Below are 23,448 nucleotides of genomic sequence, written 5' to 3' on the forward strand. Positions count from 1 at the left end.
AAAATAATCAATTATAATAAACAGAACGACTACTAGAAATCTATCTATATTCTTTAGAAATGTTTCTGTTATGTCCAAAAAAAAACAAAACAAAACAAAAACCTATTTTCTTTACATCACAAGTGTCACGCTCATACATGAATTCCATAGCTAATATAACATACTGACCCAACGGGTCACGGGTAGTCTAGTATATATATAACACTTACAGTATTTTATCCCCTGTGCATAAAACTAAATGCTGCCCATATTTAGTCTCATTCCAATTAGTAGACCTTTTACAAGGTTCATAATGATCGGTTAATTAGTTTAGGAATAACTTTTGTACATACAGATATATAAACATATACGCATAACTAAACTTTATGTAGACGTAAATATATCCTTTTCGTCTTGTTTGTTTACTTGTTTTTTTTTTTTCTGCATTCTCTTCTAAGCATTCAATAAAAATTTCTTCATCTTCAATGTGTCAACAGAAAAAGAAGAAGAAAAAAATTCCGTAACAAAGGGCAGATAACTCTAATCAGTTTCTCTTCTCAGCTGTTCAAACGAGTCTTTTTGCACTTTTTCTGGGAGACTAACGGTATTTTGTACTTGTCGGGCACTGTGTGATGTACACACCATCACAGGGCAATCGGATATTTCGTGGTGCTGTTGTCAAACCTATAAACTTTCGAGGTAAGACAAATCGTAAGAAAAAGAAATCCAAACATTAATGTTATTGTTATCATATAAAATTACTTCTATAAAAAACAAAACTTCTACGCGCGCACTGATTTTACACACCTGTTGATTACCTATTACACCCCTCCCTTTCTCTCTTTATCTTTTTACCTGCGATTTGTATGGTGTCGTCTCGACTCGATAATTCTCAGTGCTCGCCTTTTTTTCTTTTTTTTTTTTTAGTTTAGCTTTTTAATATACTTCTTAGATTTCTATTTTTATACTACTTTTAAGTTATAAAGAAGTTATTAAAAAATGGTACTCATGCACAGTGATTCGTGCTGAAATAATAACGTTATTATTTAAAAAGCCATTCTTAACATGGGGAGGGGAGTGTGTTTTGTACCTATTCTGTACTTTAACCTTACAATTGAATAAAAAAAACTATAAAACTTTAATTAAACGTAGAAATACGATTTGAAAAATAGCGCGGATCACTCTCTGCATTAGCACGAAATCTTTTTTATAAGAACGTGTTTTTTTTGGTATTATTATACAAACACCGTGACAGCGTTAGGGTTAAGGTTTAGGTTTAGGGTTAGGTTTAGGGTTAGGGTTAGGGTTAGGGGTTAGGGTTGGAGTTAGGGGTAGGGTTAATTCGCTGTCACGGTGTTTGTATAGTTTTACCTTTTTTTTTTTATATTAATTCATTTTAATTAACTAACATATTTTTAGAAGTAGAGTCACCATTTATCAAGGCCTGATGCCAACTCAAGGATAAGATTTAATGAATGTAATGTGATCACTGGGACAACAGCGTAGTAATTGTTAGGGGTAGAAATTTGGTATGGTTTGATTATTTGGTACTCGTGCACTTATTGATCGATACTGAAATAATAACATTATTATTTAAAAAGCCATTCTTAACATGGGGAGGGTGTTTTGTACCTATGCTATACTTTAACCTTACAATTGAATAAAAAAAACATAAAACTTTAATTAAACTTGGAAATACAATTTAAAAAATAGCGCGGATCAGTAAGTGCACTAGCACCGATTATTTAAGGGTCCGACTCAACAAGAACTTTGGATTTGAAGACGACTATTGTAGTTAACTGGAAAGTAAGCCAGTGGAACAGAGTTCCACAGGCAGGTAGAAAAGAAGCTTTGTTCATGGAATTTGTGTTTGGGTTTAGGCACTGATAGAGAGTGGGGTTAAATTGTTGATGGTGATTGTAACTAGTCGAGTGTTGTTTGTGAAAGTTTGGCGCATAGATTGGAGCTCAGACGAGCACTTGCCATGAAAATAACAACAGAGCAGAGACAGGTTCTTAATGACTCTTCTGTAAAAAAAGGGGTTGCAGAGAAGAGGAAAGGGCATCACCTACTAGGTTTCGAAGCTGGTTTTGAACTCTGTCAAAGCAGGATAGGTGTCCCAGGCAACTCCTGCCGAGATGCGGCAACAGTACTATTTTAGAACGTATTTAGCTCTTATACAAGCAGAGGATTACATCGGCAGTGTTTTTAATATGCCTGTTAGTTTTAATATTAATTAATTCTAATTAATTAATTTCAATCCTTTTAATTTTATTAACTAATTTTAACCGTTTTAATTATTACGGTTAATGTGCACTGCACCAGTTGTCCAACCTGCAAAGGTTGTTTATTCTGAGAGCTGTTCTTAACATGGAGAGGTTGGAGATGTTTATTGCGAAAGCTGTTCTTAGCAAGAGGAGGTTAGGGGTGTTTATTCTGAAAGGCATTTTTTTATATTCAACCTCCTATGTTAAGAACGGCTTTAGTAATAAACACCCTTTGCAGGTTGGACAACCAGTGCAAATTGACCATTATTACTGTTTTGTTTATTTGATAATTTTTAAGTTTAGAAGCGTAAAGATGAGACAGCCTTCCACTGAAAATTTATTTAAATATGTGGCCAAGACTTACGAAGATTCTCGAGTTTTGACATAAGTAACTAACCGAATGCCCTTTTCAAATAATTGTTTTTTCCTGATTACCTATTAAGAGGAAACTGTTTTGTTTTTTAATTCCATTTATATATCACCAATAAATTGTTCCTTTTTTTTGTTTTTTGTTTTTTTTAATAGTTTATTTTATTTAACTATTATTTCAGTCTTTTTGAGTGGTGGTGGGGGGTCTGTTGCTACGTAGACTTAGGGTTAGTGGTAAGATTCTAGTGCTTGTGTGCCAGGGTAGACTGCAAATGGAGAGCAGAGTTTGATGAATTGGAATTAGGAATATTTACGAAATATCATAAGAACGCCAAGAAATAGTAGGAAGCGATTTTTTGGACATAGAGGAAGGTAGTGGGTAATGTTGTTTATCTGAAAGAAAAAAAAAGGTATAAAGTAGAAATATGGTCGATCATTTGCCAAATGATCGTCTGTGTTCTTATCCAGAATGCAACCTAATTTAAAAGATAAAAAAAAAAAACAAAAACAAAAAAAAACGAAATCACGGAAAGATTTTTATGATGTACTTAAACGTCACGAAACAAAAATGTCATATTCTAAAAATCACATAAATTGATCAAATGGTTACACACACACACACACACACACACACACACACACACACATATAAGAAAATCATTTTTAAACGATGGTGGCGATTAATGTGAAATCGTTAGTATTATGAGGTTGATATCACAAGTTTGAATTATTGCGGAGATATCTGCGAGGCAGACTCTTTTTTTTCTTACTCATAAAATTTGATATTTTTTCTTTTTAGTTACCTCCCCCCCCCCCCAAAAAAAAAAACTACTTGATCAGTGTACTTATTTTTTAGAATATATCTTCAATCCGTTCACAAAATTTTTTTGTACTTTTTGTTTTAATTACGTTAAATTCTGAACTTGCACCATCGTCGGTATGTCTTAGACAAGTCTGTAAATTGCAGAATCTGTTAAATTTTTGAAGACTTCTGCATTTTACGTTTTCAGGATAATTAAAATTTTTTTTTTTTTTTTTTTTTTTTAAATTTTTGAAGGTGTCTACTCGGGAGAAAGGGAGACAGTCACAAAATTTATTGAAAATTTCCCTAATTTTTTTTTGCTAAATTAAAACAAATGCATTAAAGTAATTAAGTAAAACTACAGAAAACATTAATTAGTCGAACATTCATTGAATTAAATGAATTTCATTTTTTTTTATATTTCTTTTAATTACAATTTTGAAACAATAATTATTTTTAAAAATCAGTGCTTATTCAGAATTGCATTTATAGCAGCAATTAACAGTAAAGAAAATACAGAAAATTTTTATGATGTACGTACTCGTTACAGAATAAAGATTTCATATTCCAAAAATCACATAATTTGATTCAGTAGGGTTTTTTTTTTATTAAAAAAAATCAAATTTTACAACTAAGCGAGTCAGTGTTTTCATCAGCCATGATGAAATCCGATGAAATAAATAATATGGCAACAGCCAAAATCAAAGTGTTGGGATAAAAAATCAGCCCTATGTTCAATACAGCTTAGTAGTAAAATTTCTAAAAATCGTAAATTGCTGTTTTTGTTACCTCTTTAAGTTATAAAATGTTCTTAGTTTAACAAAAAATACTTGATCAATTTATGTAAATTTTGGAATATAACATCTTTGTTTTGTAATGAGCATGTACATCATGTGGACTTTTCTATATTTTCTTTACTCTTAATTGCTTCCATAAGTGTTAATTTGCATAAGCACCATAAAATAGTTCGCATTGCATTCACAAAAACGAGCAAGAGGCAAGGTGAAATACCTGGGCTTAACCTTTTTTTGTATAGTACGATATACATGTCTACTGACTCAGTATACACTTTGGCAAGAATTGGACTATCGGCTTCATATGTGTCATGTGACCAATGATGCCCACATAAAACATCTTTGACCATTCCATGAAAAACTTGAGATCACAAGCTTTCTGAATATACCAGATGCGTTTTTATATTCTTAATAGTTCTCGAGATATTTAATGTCAAAATGTGGCCAAAACTTTTGGAACACCCTGTATTTCTTGTATTCCTATTTTCATCGCTCTTTCTGGACCATGTCCGTTGTGTAAATAAAACTGTATAAATAAAATTGGTTTCAACTGTAGAAGTAGTTGGCAAATGATCAATTTTCTTCAAAGCAAACTACAAAGTAGGGCTCTCCACAGTGTAGGAGTGGGATTTTGCTGCTTGTCAGGTTAGTTGCGAGTATTTACGTCGAAGGGGTATAAGTACTTCTAGTTCATCAGAGAATATTCCAATAAACAATAAAATTAGTCATTTGTGTTATTAGAATTTTTAAAATGTTATTTTAATTCAATAAATATGTAAAAAAAAAATTAAAAAAAAACTTTCTCAAAAAAACCAAAAAAAAAAACCAAAAGGAAAACACGCTGTTCACAGCTATTTATAAATTAAAAATCTTCCATTTATTTTGTATAAAAAAAATTAGAAAATAGAAGTTTTCTTAATTTTATTTACATTTAATAAACGTTCTGAAAATTGTTTTATTTTGTGTTATTGTATTGTTGTTGATATTAGTTGAAGTTTTCGATTCTCCAGGTTGTCTTCCCCTCATATGCACTCTTCAAACTGAAACTAAAAAAGTTCTATGACAGTAATGCACAGATGCCAGAATTTCTAACATAATAGGTGCCACAGTCTCTGCCAAGCTTCAACCCCTGTCGCTACTTCATTTACAACTCATCCAAATCTGTTTCAAGTTATTGCATGGAATGTGCCTCAACAAACTTACTACACTTGTAATTTGGATTATTTGGACTATTGCTCATTTCCAGTGTTATTTTTACTATGTTTTAACTGATGTAATCTCTGACCTTATTCAGGTGTCTCTTGTGGAACTCGGGATGAGAACAGTGGTCTAAATAATCCAAATTAGAAATCCTCATCTTAAAAATTCCTAAATATAATAGCCATTTTCTTGGTCTTCATTTGCGAACTGAATCTGTTACCTCAACTGTTCTACATCTACTGGCCCAAGATCTGGAAAATATGGAGGATGTGGTAAGGTTTTGTAACCCAAGTCTGTGAGTTTCTGCCAAGTCATTATTGCTGCATGGAGCAGAAGTGTACCACGTCAATTCACTAATGCAGGTCTTCTTACCTGCAACCAAGTATGCATGTAACTTGTAAAGTCAACTAATTTGCATATGTATTTTTCAAAAGGACATTATATTAATTAACTATTTTTTTTTTTTTTTTGCTTTTAAATTCGGTGATTGTTTTGATGTTAATATAATGCACACTTCACTATGATGGGAGTAGTTTATCATTACTGCTTTATTTTGTGGTTTATTTCTAAAAATTTGTGTTTAGTTCTGTGGGTTGTAATTTACTTCTGTGGGTTGCAATTTGTAATTTTCTCAATTTTCACAGGAAATGCCGGAATACAGGTCCTGCTAGTATAAGATAAAAGACGATTCGTCGACTACAATAGGCATAGATTTATCTACATTTGTTATTAGTATTCCCTTTCTATTCTGTTGTAAGCAAGGATTATTATGCATTTTGTGTAGGTTGCTGAAAGACGCTCACTTTGTGAAAATTTAAAACCATTTTCTCAGTTAATTTTATGATTTTCTTTATAAATAAGAGTACCCTATATATCTACAAAGCCACCATTCTCCCATGCGTGGAATGTTGTTGTCACATATGCGTCGGTACATTAATCACTCATCTCCCGCTATTATACAGGGTCCAGAAAAGAGTCTCCAAACTAATAAGTTACAGACTGCCAACCAAGCTCCAACCTCTGTCCCATCACAGCAATGTGGCATACCTGTACTTGTTTTACAGGTACTTTAATGGAATGTGTGCTGACGAACTTATTGCACTAGTGTCACCTTGATGTAAATATCCAACAGCAAATTCCCACACCTTCGCTGTAAAGGTCCCTTGGTGCTAGAGAGCCGTCTGCTCTTATAGTTTTTTCTCTCAGTCTGCTAGACTTTGGAATTCCCGCCCTGTTTCCCTGACCGTACTAACATGCAGAAATTTAAATTTAATGTGAGCAGGCATCTAGCTGTTCAACTCTCTACTTATGTTTCGGTGGCAATTTGCCTTATTTAGGGTGAATATAAATAAAAACTAATATATATATATATATATTATAGTGTTCGACTGAGCTTCAATCTATGATCCCCCTCGCCAAACTTTCACAAGAAACACTCGTCTAGCTGTAAACACTATCAATAATTCCCCCCCACTCTTTATCTGTGCCTAAACCTAAACATAGATTCCATGAACAAAGCTTCTTTCTTAGAACTGCACGCCTGTGGAATTGTCTTCCGTTTTCCTGCTTTCCGGCTGACTACAATATGGTTGTGTTCAAGTCTAACGTAAATAAGTTCTTGTTGAGCCGTTCCATATAAGTTATCAAATTTACCGAATTTCTATTACTAATGATTACTATATTGTCCAATTTCTACTGTACACTCTTTAACCCTTATCCTTGAGTGGCCTCTTGGCCTTGATAATGTGGTGATGCCTATGTAAAAAAAAAAAATATATATATATATACATATATATATATATATTTATTTATTTTTAGAATTAAATTTTTTTAAATATATAAAGACAAAGTGGAGTCTATATAAAACTTCTTTTGCTAACTGTTTTTCCTCTGAAGAAAAAAGACAAATCTTTGAAACTCCATCTTTATCTGGTATTCCAGTTAGCAAAAGAAGTTTTATATAGACTAGCTTAGACTCCACTTTGTCTTTATATATTTAAAAAATTTAAATTCTGAAAATAAATATATGTGTCTGTGTGTGTAGTGTGCTGGGTTAATAAATGATAGAATAATTTCTATAGGAAATCTTGAAAGATGATATATATAGGGGAGTTAAAATGCTTCTAAGTGCTGTTGTAGTCTCGGATACCCCTGCTAAAATACCAACTTAGCAGAAACCACGTTTCTCATGTAAAAACCTCCCCATAGCTACAACACATCTACACATATGGTTAAAAAAGAAACTAGCGTCATCTTATCCTATATTCTCCCCGAGAGCTTAAACACACGTACTCTTCACATACATAAACCCCACTATGATAGACATGCTATACACCTACTTACATTATATATTACAAACTACATCCCTCCTTTATCACAGAGATCAATATAGCTCCCACAAACAACCTCAATAATCTATTTCGCTCCTAATGAAACTATCAATAGAAATCACATCCCCATCATGTTACCTAGCATCTTCTCTACTCATCTGATGAGAAGCTTGAGGCTTCGAAATATCATGGTATAAAGAATTATTTTTTACTCAAATACCCCAATTGATGTATACACCTATTAAACAAATGAATAAATCTAAAATCTCTCTCTATATATTACTATATAGTTTTATACCTCCATTTTCTCTTTTTACTGAGTCCTATATATATATATATATATATATTCATTCATTAAGTTTCAAATATCAAGTTTTCTCAGTTGGTAATTTATTGCTTTTCATAAGGTAACCATTACAATATTGTTTAATTTGCGACTAACAAGTCTGCAAAATTATGTCTTTGCTGCGTTTTTAGTCACTTACTCGTCAGATGTTCACCTTAAACAACTTAGAAAAAAAAACATTATTTTTAACAAGATAATGGTTTGAACAACCGACACACTCTGCCAAAAACTAGCCAACGATAAGTGTTAGATATATAAATTCTGACCCCTCCCCCCAAAACAGCAATTTTTTCCCCTTTGTCAAAAAACATCGCTCATGGAATGTGAGAGCTAAAGAAAAAATAAGGGAAACGAAAGTTATGAGGCTGCCGAAAATAAACACAAGGTCGACTTTCTACTCTCTTCAAAAGGTTTAATATAGATCAGCATTTTGCTTTGATAAGCTCATATGATTGACTTTTATTTTGGACTTGAAATGAAAGACTTATATAAAATGTGATGCTAAGCTTGCTGGAAAGAAGTTCAGTTGCTTTAGAAGTTACGCGACTCCTGATAGAATCCTCTTTCTATGAAATACTTTTGACACATCAGAGGATAAAATGGTGCTCGGATCACTCTTTCTTGTTTTGAACCCAAACCGGTAATACCTGTCACTAGCTATTCTATTGCACTTTGCTAGTTTTGTTAGGGTCGAGGGCAAGTCCTACGCTGTGACATACATGCTAATACATTCTTTTTGCATAACTAAAAATAAGTATAATTACGGATAATATTAACTAAAATGTAACATATATATATATATATATATATATATATATATATGATTAGTTTTTTTTGGAAAAAGAATTCCAGCAGAGTGCTCAATTAAAAGGAAAATCCAAATTTTAAGAGCGTACTTATATTTTGTGTACAGAAAGTTGTTAGTTGAGACAGATCATTGGTACCGTCGGTTTCAAGCCCGATAATAAGGCCCGTTTAAGGTATCCTTATCAAGCTCTCTTCAGCCAATATTCGTCGTCGAATATTGGCTGAAGAGAGCTTGATAAGGATACCTTAAACGGGCCTTATTATCGGGCTTGAAACCGACGGTACCAATGATCTGTCTCAACTAACAACTTTCTGTACACAAAATATATATATATATATATATATATATATATATATATATATATATATATATATAAAACTGAAAATAAATATAATTACAGATAATATAACTAAAATATAACTATATATATATATATATATATATATATATATAACTAAAAATTAATATAATTATGAATAATACAACTAAAATATAACTATATCTTCTATAATATAAAGCTGAACGTCTGTGTGTGTGTCTGGCCACGAATAGGCTCCTATATGGTTGACTATTATAAAAAACTGATCACATATAATGATAGAAGATGTATCGAGACACAGGAATGGGTATGTTTGATCTGGCATAATGATAATTCATTAAAATTGTGTGGTCTGTATACGCGCTTGATCCACAAAGTATGGAAATAAAAAATTTAAAAATTAAAAAAAAAACGTTTACAAGTGTTTTTGATATAGATGTACATAATACTTTGATAAGTATGTTTAACTTAAATAGGGATGATATAATAAAATTGTGGGGTCGGCGTTCGCGCCTGGCCTCCATAGAATGAAAATAGGCACAAACTTTAATAAAGACTTTTCATATCTATCTGCGTAATTTGATAATTATGTTTCAGTTTGAAGAAATATGGTATAATAAAATTATGGGGTGTTCGTTCGCGCCTGACCTCCATAGAATAGAAATATGTCACAAAGTTTGTGAAGGTTTTTTTAATATAGATCCACAGAATACTGTCATAAGTGTTTCAGTGTGAACGGGTATGGTATAATAAATTATGGGGTTTATCTATTTTATTTTTGCTTTCATCATATTTTGCTTTGGTTTTGATACGCCCAAATTCGAAACTATCTCTTTATAACCCTTCCTTTTCATAACCTATCATACTTTCATAAATCAGTCCATTTTCTGTAGGCTGTTTTTGAACCCAGTCAACGACAGGTACTTTTGCTAATATATATATATATATATATAATTACGGATAATATAACTATATATATACATATATATATATAATTACGGATAATATAACTATATATATACATATATATATAATTACGGATAATATAACTATATATATACATATATATATAATTACGGATAATATAACTATATATATACATATATATATAATTACGGATAATATAACTATATATATACATATATATATAATTACGGATAATATAACTATATATATACATATATATATAATTACGGATAATATAACTATATATATACATATATACACTTGTGCCCGATATTATTCATACCCCCTCTTGAAAATTGAGTTTATTAGGTGTAACTTTGTAAGAATTTATTGTTTACGTCCATATTGATACATATTCTTAATAAACCTCTTCCGATCATTTTCGTCATTTTAAAATCTCGGGATACTTGTAATAAAAGAAATATACAGCTATTTATAAAATCTGCAATGTTCAAAAATAATCATACCCCCTTATTTTTTCAGTATTAATCGAGTTTCTGACTGTTTGTTTCCTGTTTGATTCTTATTTTGAATGCTTTTATACAACCTTTGATTAATTTCATTTCGTTTTTTGCATTTTTCAGAAATTAAAATGATATCAACTGAAAACCAATAAAAGAATAAAAATTATTAGAATGGGGAAGAAAAAAGAGCTTAGTAATGATCTTAGGACTAAAATTGTGAATTCACATAAGGATGGTTTAGGTTACAAGTCAATTTCCAAGAAATTTGAGGTCCCTACAGCAACAGTACAGAGCATCATCAAAAAATTCCAGAGCCACCACACAACAAACAACTTGATTGGTAGAGGAAGGAAAAGGAAACTGTCTGCTAGAGCCACCAGGAATATTGTAAGAAGTGTTAATGCAAATCCAACCACCACTACTAAGCACATTTTAGAAAATCTGGAGTCTTCTGGCATAAAAATATCAAGGCAAACATTGCAAAGGACTCTGCATGAAAATGGTCTGAAAGGAAGAAGACCAAGAAGGACTCCATTGCACACCGGAAAAAGCCTTGCAGCACGTCTAAAGTTTGCTAGGACCCATGTGAATTCTCCAGAGTCCGTTTTCTCAAGTATTTTGTGGACTGACGAAACAAAAATTGAATTGTTTGGCCATATGGATGCTTCTTACGTTTGGAGGAAGAAAGGAGAAGCTTACAACCCAAAGAACACCATACCCACGGTGAAACATGGTGGTGGTAGCCTAATGTTTTGGGGCTCCTTTTCGGCTAGTGGTCCAGGTAGTTTGGTCAAGATAGATGGAACCATGAAGAAGGAGCAATATTTGGAGATACTCCAGAAAAACATTAGACAGGATGCGGAGAAGCTCCATTTAGGACCAAACTGGGTCCTTCAACAGGATAATGATCCAAAACATACTGCCAAAATAGTCAAGAAATGGTTTGAGGATAATCACATTAATTTTTTGGAATGGCCTAGCCAGAGTCCTGACCTGAACCCTATCGAAAACCTCTGGCACATATTGAAAACTGAGGTTAAAAAGCGGAAACCTAGAAATTTGAGGGATTTGGAGAACTACTGCATTGAAGAATGGTCAAAAATCAGTGTTGATGCTTGTAAAAACCTTATTGATAAATATCCAAAACGGTTACAGGCAGTTATTAAGAATAAAGGGCATGCTATTGACTATTAGTAAGAGAGGTATGAATAATTTTGAACTAGTGCCATTATTGTTTTTCTTAGTATAATGCTTCAAACTTGCATAATTTATTTATTTGTTGAGTTTAAATTAAATGCTTATGCTTGATTTATTGTTTGAAATCCCTTTAATATTGTCTATCTTCTGGTTTGAGCAATATTCTTATAGAAATCTCAAAGATCCGAGGGGTATGAATAATATCGGGCACAAGTGTATATAATTACGGATAATATAACTATATATATACATATATATATAATTACGGATAATATAACTATATACATATATATATAATTACAGATAATATAACATATATATATATATATATATATATAAACTAAATATAAATATAATTATGGATAATATAAAAGTAATGAAGGAGAGAATAAAGTTGATCATAAGTTTACTTTCGTCAACTGCGTAATTCTTGCTTTCCTTATTTTGTTCTTTAGTCCTCATATTCCATGAGCGTTGTTTCTAACAAAAAAGGAAAGAATTGTTGTTTTCTAGGTCAAAATCTATTCCATCTAACACTTATCGTTGGCAAGTTTTTGACTTATTATTTTTGTTTATTTTATTTTTATTTTTTTTTAGCTCTTTACATCAAGTGACTTCTTGCCCTGTCTGGAGTGATTTTCAGAAAAAAACCCAGATTTTATTCTTGTTGCCATCTAATGTCTGTTGTATGTACTTACAGCACAAACATGTGTACAAATTAAATGGCGATCCTGAAAAAAATAAGTCACTCTTTCTATAAATGTTCAGATACATGTAGGCGGATATGTATATTGCATCAAATAAATGACCGCATATTTCCAGATCATTCCTGGGCAAGGTGTAGCATCTTTTAGCCCCTACTTCCGATATTCTGGGGGCTAACAATAATCCGGGGTAGATGAAGTTCCCCAGTCTTGGTGAAAGCAATCATCATCATCATCATATCACGCGGGTTGCTCAGGCCAAATTGACTCATTCTCTCCACAGGTGTCTATCTTCCATGGCCTTAGGAAGATCTTTAATTTGTAAGCCAGTGTCTTCTGTCAATAATTTTGTGTAAGTCTTGATAGATCTTCTTATTCAAGTGGTTCTATGTTTAGGATACCACAGTACCACATCACTGACAACCTCATTATTTCTGCTGGAGCAATGTCCGTCATATCGTGTTCTTTTTTTCTCTTTTAACTAAAGAAATCCTTGGAAGCCATACCGACCGCTAATAATAGTTAAGCATGTTTTATAGTTCAACGCTGCTTAGAGCATTCTCGTGTAAGTTCGACCTAACTTACTTTTAATTTTTTAAATTTTTTTATTGAGAGTCCATGCTAGTGAACCATATTCTATTAATGATAAATACAAAAATTGTATTTTAAGAGAAGAAGGTCTTTTTTCAAAATTGGATTTTTCCGATGTTCGATGCTTATCAGGTGGATTTATGTACAAAAGATAACTAAAGAACACTGCCAGACATATAAATTAACTTTGTGTGACATTTTCCAAAAAATAGGCTCAGCCGTTTCGGAACTTATAAGGAAGTAACTCACACATACAAAGGGACGTTTTTTTGTTTTTTTTATAAAAGTAGAGATTTGATTCACACCATATATCCGATTAATTATGGAATCGAGCGGGTTGCCCAGACCAAATTGATTCTTTCTCTCCACAGGTCTTTGGCCTTCGGAAAATCTTCCAGTTGTAAGCCAGTGTCTTTTGTCAATAATCTTGTGTACGCCTTGACAGGTCTTCCTACTTTAGCAGTTCCGTGTTTAGGATCCCACAGTGCCACATCACTGACAACCTCATTTTCCTTCCGTAGCAATGTCCGTCATATCGCGTTCTTCTCTGTTTTATTACTGAAGAGATCCTAGGCAGCCGACCGTACAGATGGCTTACAGATAGAGCATGTGCATTTAAGCACAGTGTGTCCTGGAATAAATAATCACTTTGTCATTGTGTTGTGGTATACGTTACTCAATGCAAAATGCCTAATATCCGGGCGTTGCTGGGTAGCCCTCCTAGTTGGTTTATAAATTAGATTACTCCACGTGTTGTTCCGGATTTTATTTATAATCAATTTTTAAGATGGTTAGCATAGTGGTGTTTATCGATAAGTTTTCATACACAATTCTGATAAATAGTGTGGTTCCAGTTTAAGTTTAACACTGCAGGAAGCATTCTAGTGTAAGTTCCATCAAACTTACTTTCAAGTTTTTTACTAAGAGTCCATGCTTAGAGCCGTAGTGGAGACTATGCTGCTTTGAAGGCTATACATCTAAGAAAGGCTAACTCTGTTGAAGAAGTAAATCAGGTAGAAAGAACTCATTGGCTATGTATGGCAATCTTCTAGTGGTGCTTTCAATTTTTTATTAATCAGCACGGAAGTAGTAAGGATCAGAAAACTGTCATGAGGATGCTCATGTCAGTGCACGATCTGGTCTAATCAATGATAACGAAGCGTACATAGATACTGCAGTCAGATTTCTTATCCACTATGCCATTTGCACAAGCTACAAGTTAAGCTGGAAGTAATAAGGATCAGAAAACTGTCCTAAAAATTGCACATCAGTTTCCTTATTTTATATTTGGCAGTTTTTCTTTTTCCATATAATTTTCTGCTTTTCTAAGTGCACATTATAATCTACCTAGAGTGCTCTATTCGTTTACAAAAAGCTGTACGTGATTGCTAACGGCAAGGAATACAGAAGAGAGTTATGTAGTCTTATAAAAAATGAAGAGACAAGATACTAAACATTTTAAATTATGTCACTTGGACATTTTATTATTCATGATTAAACTGCTTTGTTTTTTTTTGTTTTTTTTAAACAGAAATTTTACAATCAACCTATAAACTTTGACCTCTTATAAAAACTATAATTAGTATTCTCTTGTTTTTTCTTTCTCTTTTATTATCGAAGCGTTTGTTTACAAAAATTGGTTGCGAGCTGTCTCTAGTTTTTAACTGGGTTTGTATTCCAAGCCACAGAAGTGCGAAAAAGTTGTCAAAATATATATATATATATATATATATATATATATATATATATATATATATATATATATATATAAAACAAATAAATGTTATCAAAGGCAAGATAAGTTACTTCTCTACTTAATTAGATAAGTTTTTAGTGTTTTTATTTGATGTAAAATGTTTATTCGGTTCAAAAAACGAGTAATGCTGGATGTTGCCGAAGAACAAGAAAATATGGCCACGAGATCTTTAAAGACTCGCTAATCACTTCAAAATTAGAAATAAAACAAAATGGTGGTAGAAACCTATCCACTTTCTTTTTTATTATCAAATCGTTTTTAAACAAAAATTGGTTTCAACTAGTTGTATATAACCAGCGTTGTCTGGGAGTGCTTTTATTTCCACATTATATTTCACTGTTTTAATTCCATTCTAGCAGATCTACTTAGCGATGTCCGGGATCATAAAAATAGAAATTAAAAATGTACATAACATTTTATATTAAAACTTCTCGCTTTCTACCTAATTTCTCTTTTTCCCCCACTTCCATGTTTTTTCTACATACCTTTCTACCCAGCCCATTCCCCTCTCTCTTTTGTTTTAATGCCTCAAAATTAATAATAATGTAAGTACTAAAACTATCCTTTATTTAGTAGTTAACATTGGGAATGGCTAAAAACGACGAATCCTGGACAAGTTGACCCCTCCCCCCCCCCTGTTCAAAAAAATAAACAATTTTTAAATTTGAGATATTATTGCTGATATAAAATATAACAACATTTTGAAGTTTATATTTTTAGCTGGACACACACACGAACACCTGTACACACATGCAAGAACACACACACACACACACGAACAAACACAAAAACACACTCACATACACAGAAACACACATGAATACACGAACACACACTCAGAAACACACAACACACACACGCATACACAACTGTCCTTTATATAATACTAGCAATGGGTACCCGGCGTTGCCCGGGTGTTTGGAGGAGGTGGGGGGGGGGGTGTTAAAAAAAAAAGTAAGTATGAGGATCGAACCCGAACCCTTGAGGCAAAGTTGTGAAAAAAAAAGTGCAACGTTAACCATTGCCCCACCGCGACATGCTTATGGAAACACGTTTGAATTTATTTAATTACTTGGATTTAGCAAGTGCTCGTTTTAATGAGTTAATGAGGTCAAGTTTGACTGCGGGATTTCATTTACTGCTGAACGCTTTTTTTTTTCCCCAAGATGTTATAGGAAAAAGACTAACCCACATGCGGCGAGCAACAAATATTGAATATTTATCTTCCCAAAATCGAGCAAATTTAATAGACAGGCGAGCTTCGTTGTTAACTGTGAGATATTACGACTTATATGTGGTATAAAAAGTTTTAAAAAGTTGTGACCCGACTGACCGCTTATCTGCAAAAAGCCTTTTGTAGACACACAGAAAAAGCGAACACACATACATACATACATTTTCGCTTTTATATTTATAGACTAGCAGTATTATCTGACAAAAGTGTAAAATATTCCTATTAAAAATTCTTTCTATTTTCTCCACACCCTTGTTCTCTCATTCTTTCCCATCCTTTTCTTCTATGCCCAGCCCATTCTTCTCTTTGAACACGCATACATAACACACACTTTTATAAATCCCTCGAAAAATAAGTATAAGGAAATAAAAAAACTCCTTGATTAAAAATCAGTTACTTCCCTTTAGTTAGTACATAATCTGGCTAAAAATAACTTCACCTCCTGATAAATTCTACACCAGTTTAGATCAAAGAATGAACAATCTATATAAATCTCACCTGTCTGTTTAAATGTATGTATGTCTGTATGTTTGTATGTTTGTCTAAAACTCGACAGAGGTGATGAATTTTAACGAGATCGGTATTGTTTTGAAACTCAACTCTTCGGACGACAAATATCGAAAAATTGACCAAAAACATTAATCTCTCAACTGGGTACTTTTCTACCGGGAGGGGTCACTTTTTTCGTCGATATTTTCGAAAGTCATCCCCTCTTTTCGATTGACTAGCCTTAATTGAAACATTTATCACTTCTGGTTTGTCAATGGGCACAACAGCAAAGACGTCACTTTTTTTTTTTTTTTTACATTCTTTTCCTCCTTTGCGGTTCGAGTCTGCGTACCGACTACCACTTTTTTTTTTTTCTTTTTTGGCTCAACACACACCTTCAAACACTCGGACAACGCCAGGCACCCATGCTAGTCTATTACATAAAGGGCAAAATGGGTGGGAGCATTTGTGTATGTCCACGAAAGGCTTTTTGCATCAGGCTTCTCGCGTCAGTTAGATTCCACGAGAAGTTTTCGCATACTTCCCAGATCGTAATATCTCGCTTTCGTAAATGGACATCGTCTTTATCTTTTTTTTGGAGCAAGTTAAACAAAATTCCCACCGTGCCGTCTTTGTTTGTTTGTCTTTTTCGTATGAATAAAGCAAAACTTATTGGAACACATCCGCCTCACCTTCAGGCCTGGTAGTATCTGTTCTGTAATTGGTCTTTGGTCAATGTAGGGGAAACCCTTCATACTGAGACAATTACTATTTATTTGGGTACCCCCCCCTTAAAAACGACCTTGTGTCTAATTTGCTTTTGTGGGAGGCTTAAAAGCAACGCTATTTCTGAAAGTCATCTTGACTACATTAAATTTGAATGCTTTAGACTTCCAGTCACGTCATGTAGTAGCGGTAAGACATCAGATTTTCTTTCACTTTCTTTTCCGCCTTTGCGGCACGGGTTCAAGCTTGCTTGCCACTACTTTTTTTTTTTCTTTTTGCTTCATCACACCTCCAAACACCCGGGCAATGCTAGGCAGTTTTTACTAAATGTTAGATATTATTTATCTGGGGCAACGCTGATGAAGAAAATACCAAATTTGAGAGTGTTTGTTTTGTATTTTTTTTACTTTTACCTGGACATACAAATGTATACGCAGACAAAAAATGACATGGTATCTGAAAGAAATAAACCTTATACCGGTTGTGATAGGAGCAACTGGTTTAATACAAAAGAACCTTCAGAAATACTTAGAAGCAATCCCTGGAAGAGCAAGCTGTAATGAAATACAAATAGCAGCCATAAAGGGAACAGCTTCTATTCTTAAAAGAGCCCTCGGATATAAATTTAAATCGTAACAGAATGAAGTGTTAGCTCTAGGAGGAGTTAGCTCCCTTGATCGCTTAAAACTAACTGAAGTAAAAAAAAAAAAACAATAAAATAAAATACGAATATCTGTGCGTGATGTTGCCAAGCTAATCAAAAGTCTTGATTCCAATAAAGCAACTGGCCCTGACGGCATTCCAATTGTAGTGCTTAAAAAAGTTTCAACCAGAACTAGCTCCCATACTTACAAAGCTGTTTAAGTGTTGTCTTAAGGAGAATTGCTTCCCAACACCCTGAAAAACCTCATCAGTATGCTCTGTATTTAAGAATTCAGGTGATCGGTCATCTTCCTCTCAGTACAGACCTTCTGTGCGTCATGAGTAAGTTGCTTGAATCTGTGTTAAATAGAGAAGTAGTCAACCACCTCAGCAAAAATAACCTTAGTGACATGCAATATGGTTTCCGTTTTGCTAGGTCTACAACAGATGTACTAACAGTTATATCTCGTAGGATATTGAAAGCTACCTTTAATTCCAGAAGAGTTTCCGATCAGTAGCTATTATGTACAAGTCCTGGAAACAAAGAATTTTCGGTGGGTAGCTGTTCTGTACAAGTCCTGGACTTTATAATTTTGCAGGTAAAGAACAAAAGGTCCTTCTTGTGTAAGCATGAAAAAAAATCATGTGCTGGAATGCTAAAAGATTCAATATTTTTATGAACATCACTTCTGGGTAACGAGAACCGGTCCAACAGTTGAGCAAAGATATTGCTCAATTTACGTTTTTCATGTATTTTCGTTAATACATATTTATTTAACTGTTACTGTGTTCTTCCTTGTCAATTATTCAAATACTAACACCAAAACACTTACTGATACCATTGGAGAACAGGGTAGAGCAGGTGCTAATGTGATTGCAAGTAGCAGGACTAGATGAAGTCGAATTCAGTGAACTTTGGTCATTACTAACTCGCATAGTGTTACTACTTTTGACAAAGAGAAGACTCTACCAGGCATGTGTATACGATGTGATGATGTACGAAACTGAAACCTAGCCAGTGAGAGTTGAGGACATGCGCTGCTTGGAGAGAAATGATATGAGAATGATTCAATAGAGGTGTAATGCGAGTCTTAAAGATAGGCTTAGATCTTCACAGAGGAAGATTAAATCAGAACAGGAGACTTTATTGGCGTAATCATATTGAAAGTATAGAATGAGAATTTTGGAGTTAGTAAATATAGAACAGTTGAGATAGTAGGGTCAGTTCAGTGTAAAAGCGAAGGAAAACATGGAAAGAAGTGATATGAATGAACTCCTTTTTTATGAAAATCGCTTGAGACAAGGCATGAAGCCACTTGATGTAAGAAGTTAACAAGAATGAAAAGCAGGAGATGCCTATTAATCTTAGTCTTGAAAAGGTTATAGGTAGGAGGAAAACGGTCTGCAGGAATTTCTACAAGACTTCAATTCCTAGAAAGAAATTACTGCAATAGGAAGCTCTATTATGAGATATAAAAATAACAAATTAATGGAGACCACTAGACCAGCAAATCAAACGAGCTGAAACAAAGGAAGCAGGGAACAGATCGGACAATTCTGAAGGACATATGCCATAATAGTATTCACAAAAAAGACTGAGACTAGCAACATCATAGAGAGCGATTTCAGAAGAGAAAGGGTTGGGGGAGTCAATCAAAATACAGATACGTTTCTGCGTCTTATTACAAACATTACTTGAGAGAAAACGGAATAAATAAAGTATTTTAATGGTGAATGCTCTGCAAGCACTTGTGCCCCCACGACGTAAACACCCTCGACAAACCCGACAGGCAAATAAATCCCACCCCCACACAGTAGAGATCCCTAGATGTAAAAGAGCTTTCTTAGTTTCTTCCCCAGAACCGCTTCCCCAACTGCACTGACATGCAGAAGTTCAAGTGTAACATAAACCGACATCTTGCTGCCCGACTCCCTACATAGTACCCCAGTAGCTGTTGCCCCTTATAGTAACCCTCTACACTAAAGTGGCAATGTGCCTTGTATGGGGTTGAAATGTAATAATAATAATAATAATAATAATAAAAGACCTGGACAAGAATAGATTAGTTTGAAAGTCAATTTCTAAAAGCCATCCAACACATGCCAGTATGTCAAACGGACATTCAAACCTAATATGGTGATGATTTGTGGCAAAAAATTAAATTCTTGCTGACCTGTGGACAAATCCTATTCTGATGCTATGTTTGCTGTCAAATTTTTGTAGCAATAAGAGAGTCTCTTTCAAGGGTTACTAACTGCATTAATCATCGGCGCATATAAAGCCGATCAGGTGAGGATATAACCTGCATGTTTATGTCTGATTTATGGTAATATCGACCACGGGTACACGCCTCGTCTTTTAATGGCATAAGTTATGATAATGGTTATCGGCTTTGACCAACATTTTCACCAAAACTGAAAAAAGCAAATATCAAATGAACAAGAAAGTCCTAAAAACTAGCTGTATGGGAGAATTATCTCTCTCCCACTACAAGATGTGACACGAGGGCCGGAAAGCAGGATTAAATTAAGCCAGCGCCTCCAAAGATGAGCTATTTGGCCTACAGAAAAGTGCGTAGGCAGCCTTGTCAGTATTTCCTGGCAGGGGCGTCTTAGCTGATTAGCAATAAACTAATTCTTTCTAAAAGGAAGAAGGCAACCTTCTGGTGGACCTTCTATAACTGCACAGGATCAGCAATATACTGCAATCAATAAGGAAAAGGCCATTTCAGAAATGTCTTGGACTCTGTTGATTTTAGTGCCAAGAGAAAAAACAAAAAATCCAAGCTGTTATGAGCTATGAATTACAACTGTAATTAATGCTGTGAAGTCACTTGTAAAAAATGCTTGACTTTCACTTTCAAGGTCAAACTCTAACTCTGACCTAAAACTTTTTCTATGTTGATGCAACTTTTTCTATGTTGATGCAACATAGATTTATAATATAGACCACACGTACACATCTAGTTTTTAATGCTATGAATTATGATAACTTGCATAACTCTCGCTTCCCTTATTTTGTCCTTTTAGTCCTCACATTCCAAGAGCAACGTTTCTGAAAAAGACGGAAGAATTGCTGTTTTCTGAATCAAAATCTATATCATCTAACACTTATCACTGGCAAATTTTGACATTGAAGTACTATTTTTTAGCTCTTTACATCATACGTTTTCTTTTTTTTTTTTTTTGCTTTTTGTGGAACTATTTCCATTAAAAAAAAAAAAAAATGGTCAACGGTGCTAACCAACATTTTTACCAAAGTTGAAGCAAATGTCAGCGGAACAAAGAAAAAGTCCTAAAAACTAGCAGTTATGATTCGTGAAAAGCAATTTTAATTACTGCCATGGAATCAATAGTCAAAAGGCCCGACTTACTAAACAGTCAAACCATGAATCTTTTCTGCCAGTAAAAATCTATGCTGGCGTGACACATATTTTACAGCACCTATGGGTTACAGAGTCTTAACAGATTATCCAATTCCATTTTAATAATAATCTATATATATAAAAGCGAAAATGTGTGTATCTATGTTTGTATGTATGTGTGTTTGTATGTCTCGCAAAAACTTTCGACACGGGTTACGGATTTTCACGAGATCGGTATCATTTTAAACTTCCAACCTTTGCCCGACAAATATCTAAAAAATTGACCAAAAACATTAATTTCTTCACCCTAAAATCATCAGTTTTCTACGGGGAGGGGTCAGCAAAAACCGTCCCCTCATGACAAGTTCGCTTCTACGCATGCGTCATACGACATCGGAACATGATTTACTTTAAATATTTGAAAAACTAACACAATTCTGTTGACGTCATCTTAGCGCAGCCTCCTTATCTAAAGGTTTTGGGTTCGAATTGTGGTGTGAAATGTCTTCTTTTTTTTTTTTTTTAACTTTTTAAATTTTAACATTGAAACAGAGTTATTTAAGCCATTTTTCACGTGTTTTTTTTTTTGGTGGGGGGTAATAATTTTTCAGATTTTTTAACAAAGTTTTTACGTTCGTTTTTTTTGTTTCGCATTTTCTTTTTTTGTTTTTCCCATTTTTACATTTAACATCGTTCGTTTGCCTTACATGTTTTTTTTTGTGTTTTTTTTTTATATATTTATTTCGCTTATTCTTATGTTTTGATTAACACTCCCCGCTAAGCACACACACCTCAAAACCCCCGGGAAACGCTAGGTACCCCCCGCTAGTCTATATATATAAAAGGCAAAATGTGTGTGAGTGTGTTTGTATGTCACGCAAAAACTTTCGACACGGGCCACAGATTTTCGCCACATAGGTATCATTTTAAAGCTCGAACCTTCGCCCGACAAATATCGAAAAATTGGCCAAAAGCATTAATACCTTCACCCTAAAATGATCAGTTTTCTACAGGGAGTGTGTAGCAAAACCCGTCCTCTCATAACAAGTTCGCTTCTACGCATGTACAAATGACGTCAGAACATGATTTAGTTTAAATATTAAAAAAAACAACCCAATTTCGTCAACGTCATCTTAGCTCACTTGATTAGAGGTCAGTGTCATTATCTAAAGGTTGTAAGTTCGAATCGTGGTGTGAGGTGTACTTTTGTTCTTTTTTTTTTTTCGATTTTTAAAATTTTAATATTAAAACTGGGTTATTAAAGCCATTTTTCACGTTCGATGTTTTTTTTTGTTTTAGTTTTAACGTTCGTTTTTCTGTTTTTCTTTCATCACATTCGCGTTTTCTTTTTTGTTTTTGTTTTTCGATTTTTACATTTAATATCGTTCGTTTGCCTTACGTTAATTTTTTTGTGTTTTTTTCAATTTTTTTAAGTTTAACATTTTTTTTATATGTAATATTTAAATAAATAAAAATATTTAATAATTTAGTATTCAAAAATATTTACTTCGCTTATTCTAATGTTTTGATTACCCCCCCCCCCCGCTCGAGCACACACACCTCTAAAAACCCAAGCAACGCCGGGTCCCCCCGCTAGTCTATAATATAAATCTGAACTGTCTGTCTAAATGTATGTATGTATGTTTGTATGTCTGCTTAAAACTTTCGACTGAGGCAACAGATTTTCACAAGATCGGTATCGTTTTAAAGCTCAACCCTTCGGACGACAAATATTGAAATATTGGCTAAAACCATTGATTCCTTCACCCTCAACTGGGCACTTTTCTACAAGGAGGGGTCGATTTTTTTTTGCCAATATTTTTTTAAGTTATCCCCTCTTTTCGATTGACTAGCCTTAATTCAAACCTTCAACACTTCAAGTTTGGCGATGGCACAATGGTAAAGACTCCTCTGTGGTATGGGTTCGAGCCTACCTGCCTACTACCACTTTTTTTTTGGGGGGGGGGCTCAACACACACTTCCAAACACCCGGGCAATGCCAATGCATTACTCATACGTTTACATTTTTTTTACTCTTTTTCATCCGAAACAAAATGTATTGCCACTAGGAATTCAAGGGGCAACTATTTGGGATCGTGT

The 23,448-nt window shown here is 33.7% G+C and overlaps 1 protein-coding gene across 9 annotated transcripts in view; it reads left to right on the forward strand.

The window, feature by feature from the left end:
• The window catches only part of LOC145247308 (uncharacterized), a 537,232-nt gene that overhangs the window by 255,316 nt on the left and 258,468 nt on the right, over nucleotides 1-23,448 (forward strand). Inside the window, exon 1 of one of the 9 annotated variants that reach the window (XM_080108937.1) lies at nucleotides 524-678. The exons of the other annotated variants lie outside the window; for them this stretch is intronic. Within the exon in view, the coding sequence (XP_079965063.1) occupies nucleotides 612-678 (67 nt within the window). The 5' untranslated portion in view covers nucleotides 524-611. Of the gene's footprint in view, nucleotides 1-523; nucleotides 679-23,448 lie in introns of those variants that run through there. 9 annotated transcript variants of the gene reach the window in all.

The sequence above is a fragment of the Euprymna scolopes genome, chromosome 25 (genome assembly GCF_053919585.1).
Source record: "Euprymna scolopes isolate OS-2025 chromosome 25, ASM5391958v1, whole genome shotgun sequence".
Taxonomy (NCBI): Eukaryota; Metazoa; Mollusca; class Cephalopoda; order Sepiida; family Sepiolidae; genus Euprymna; species Euprymna scolopes.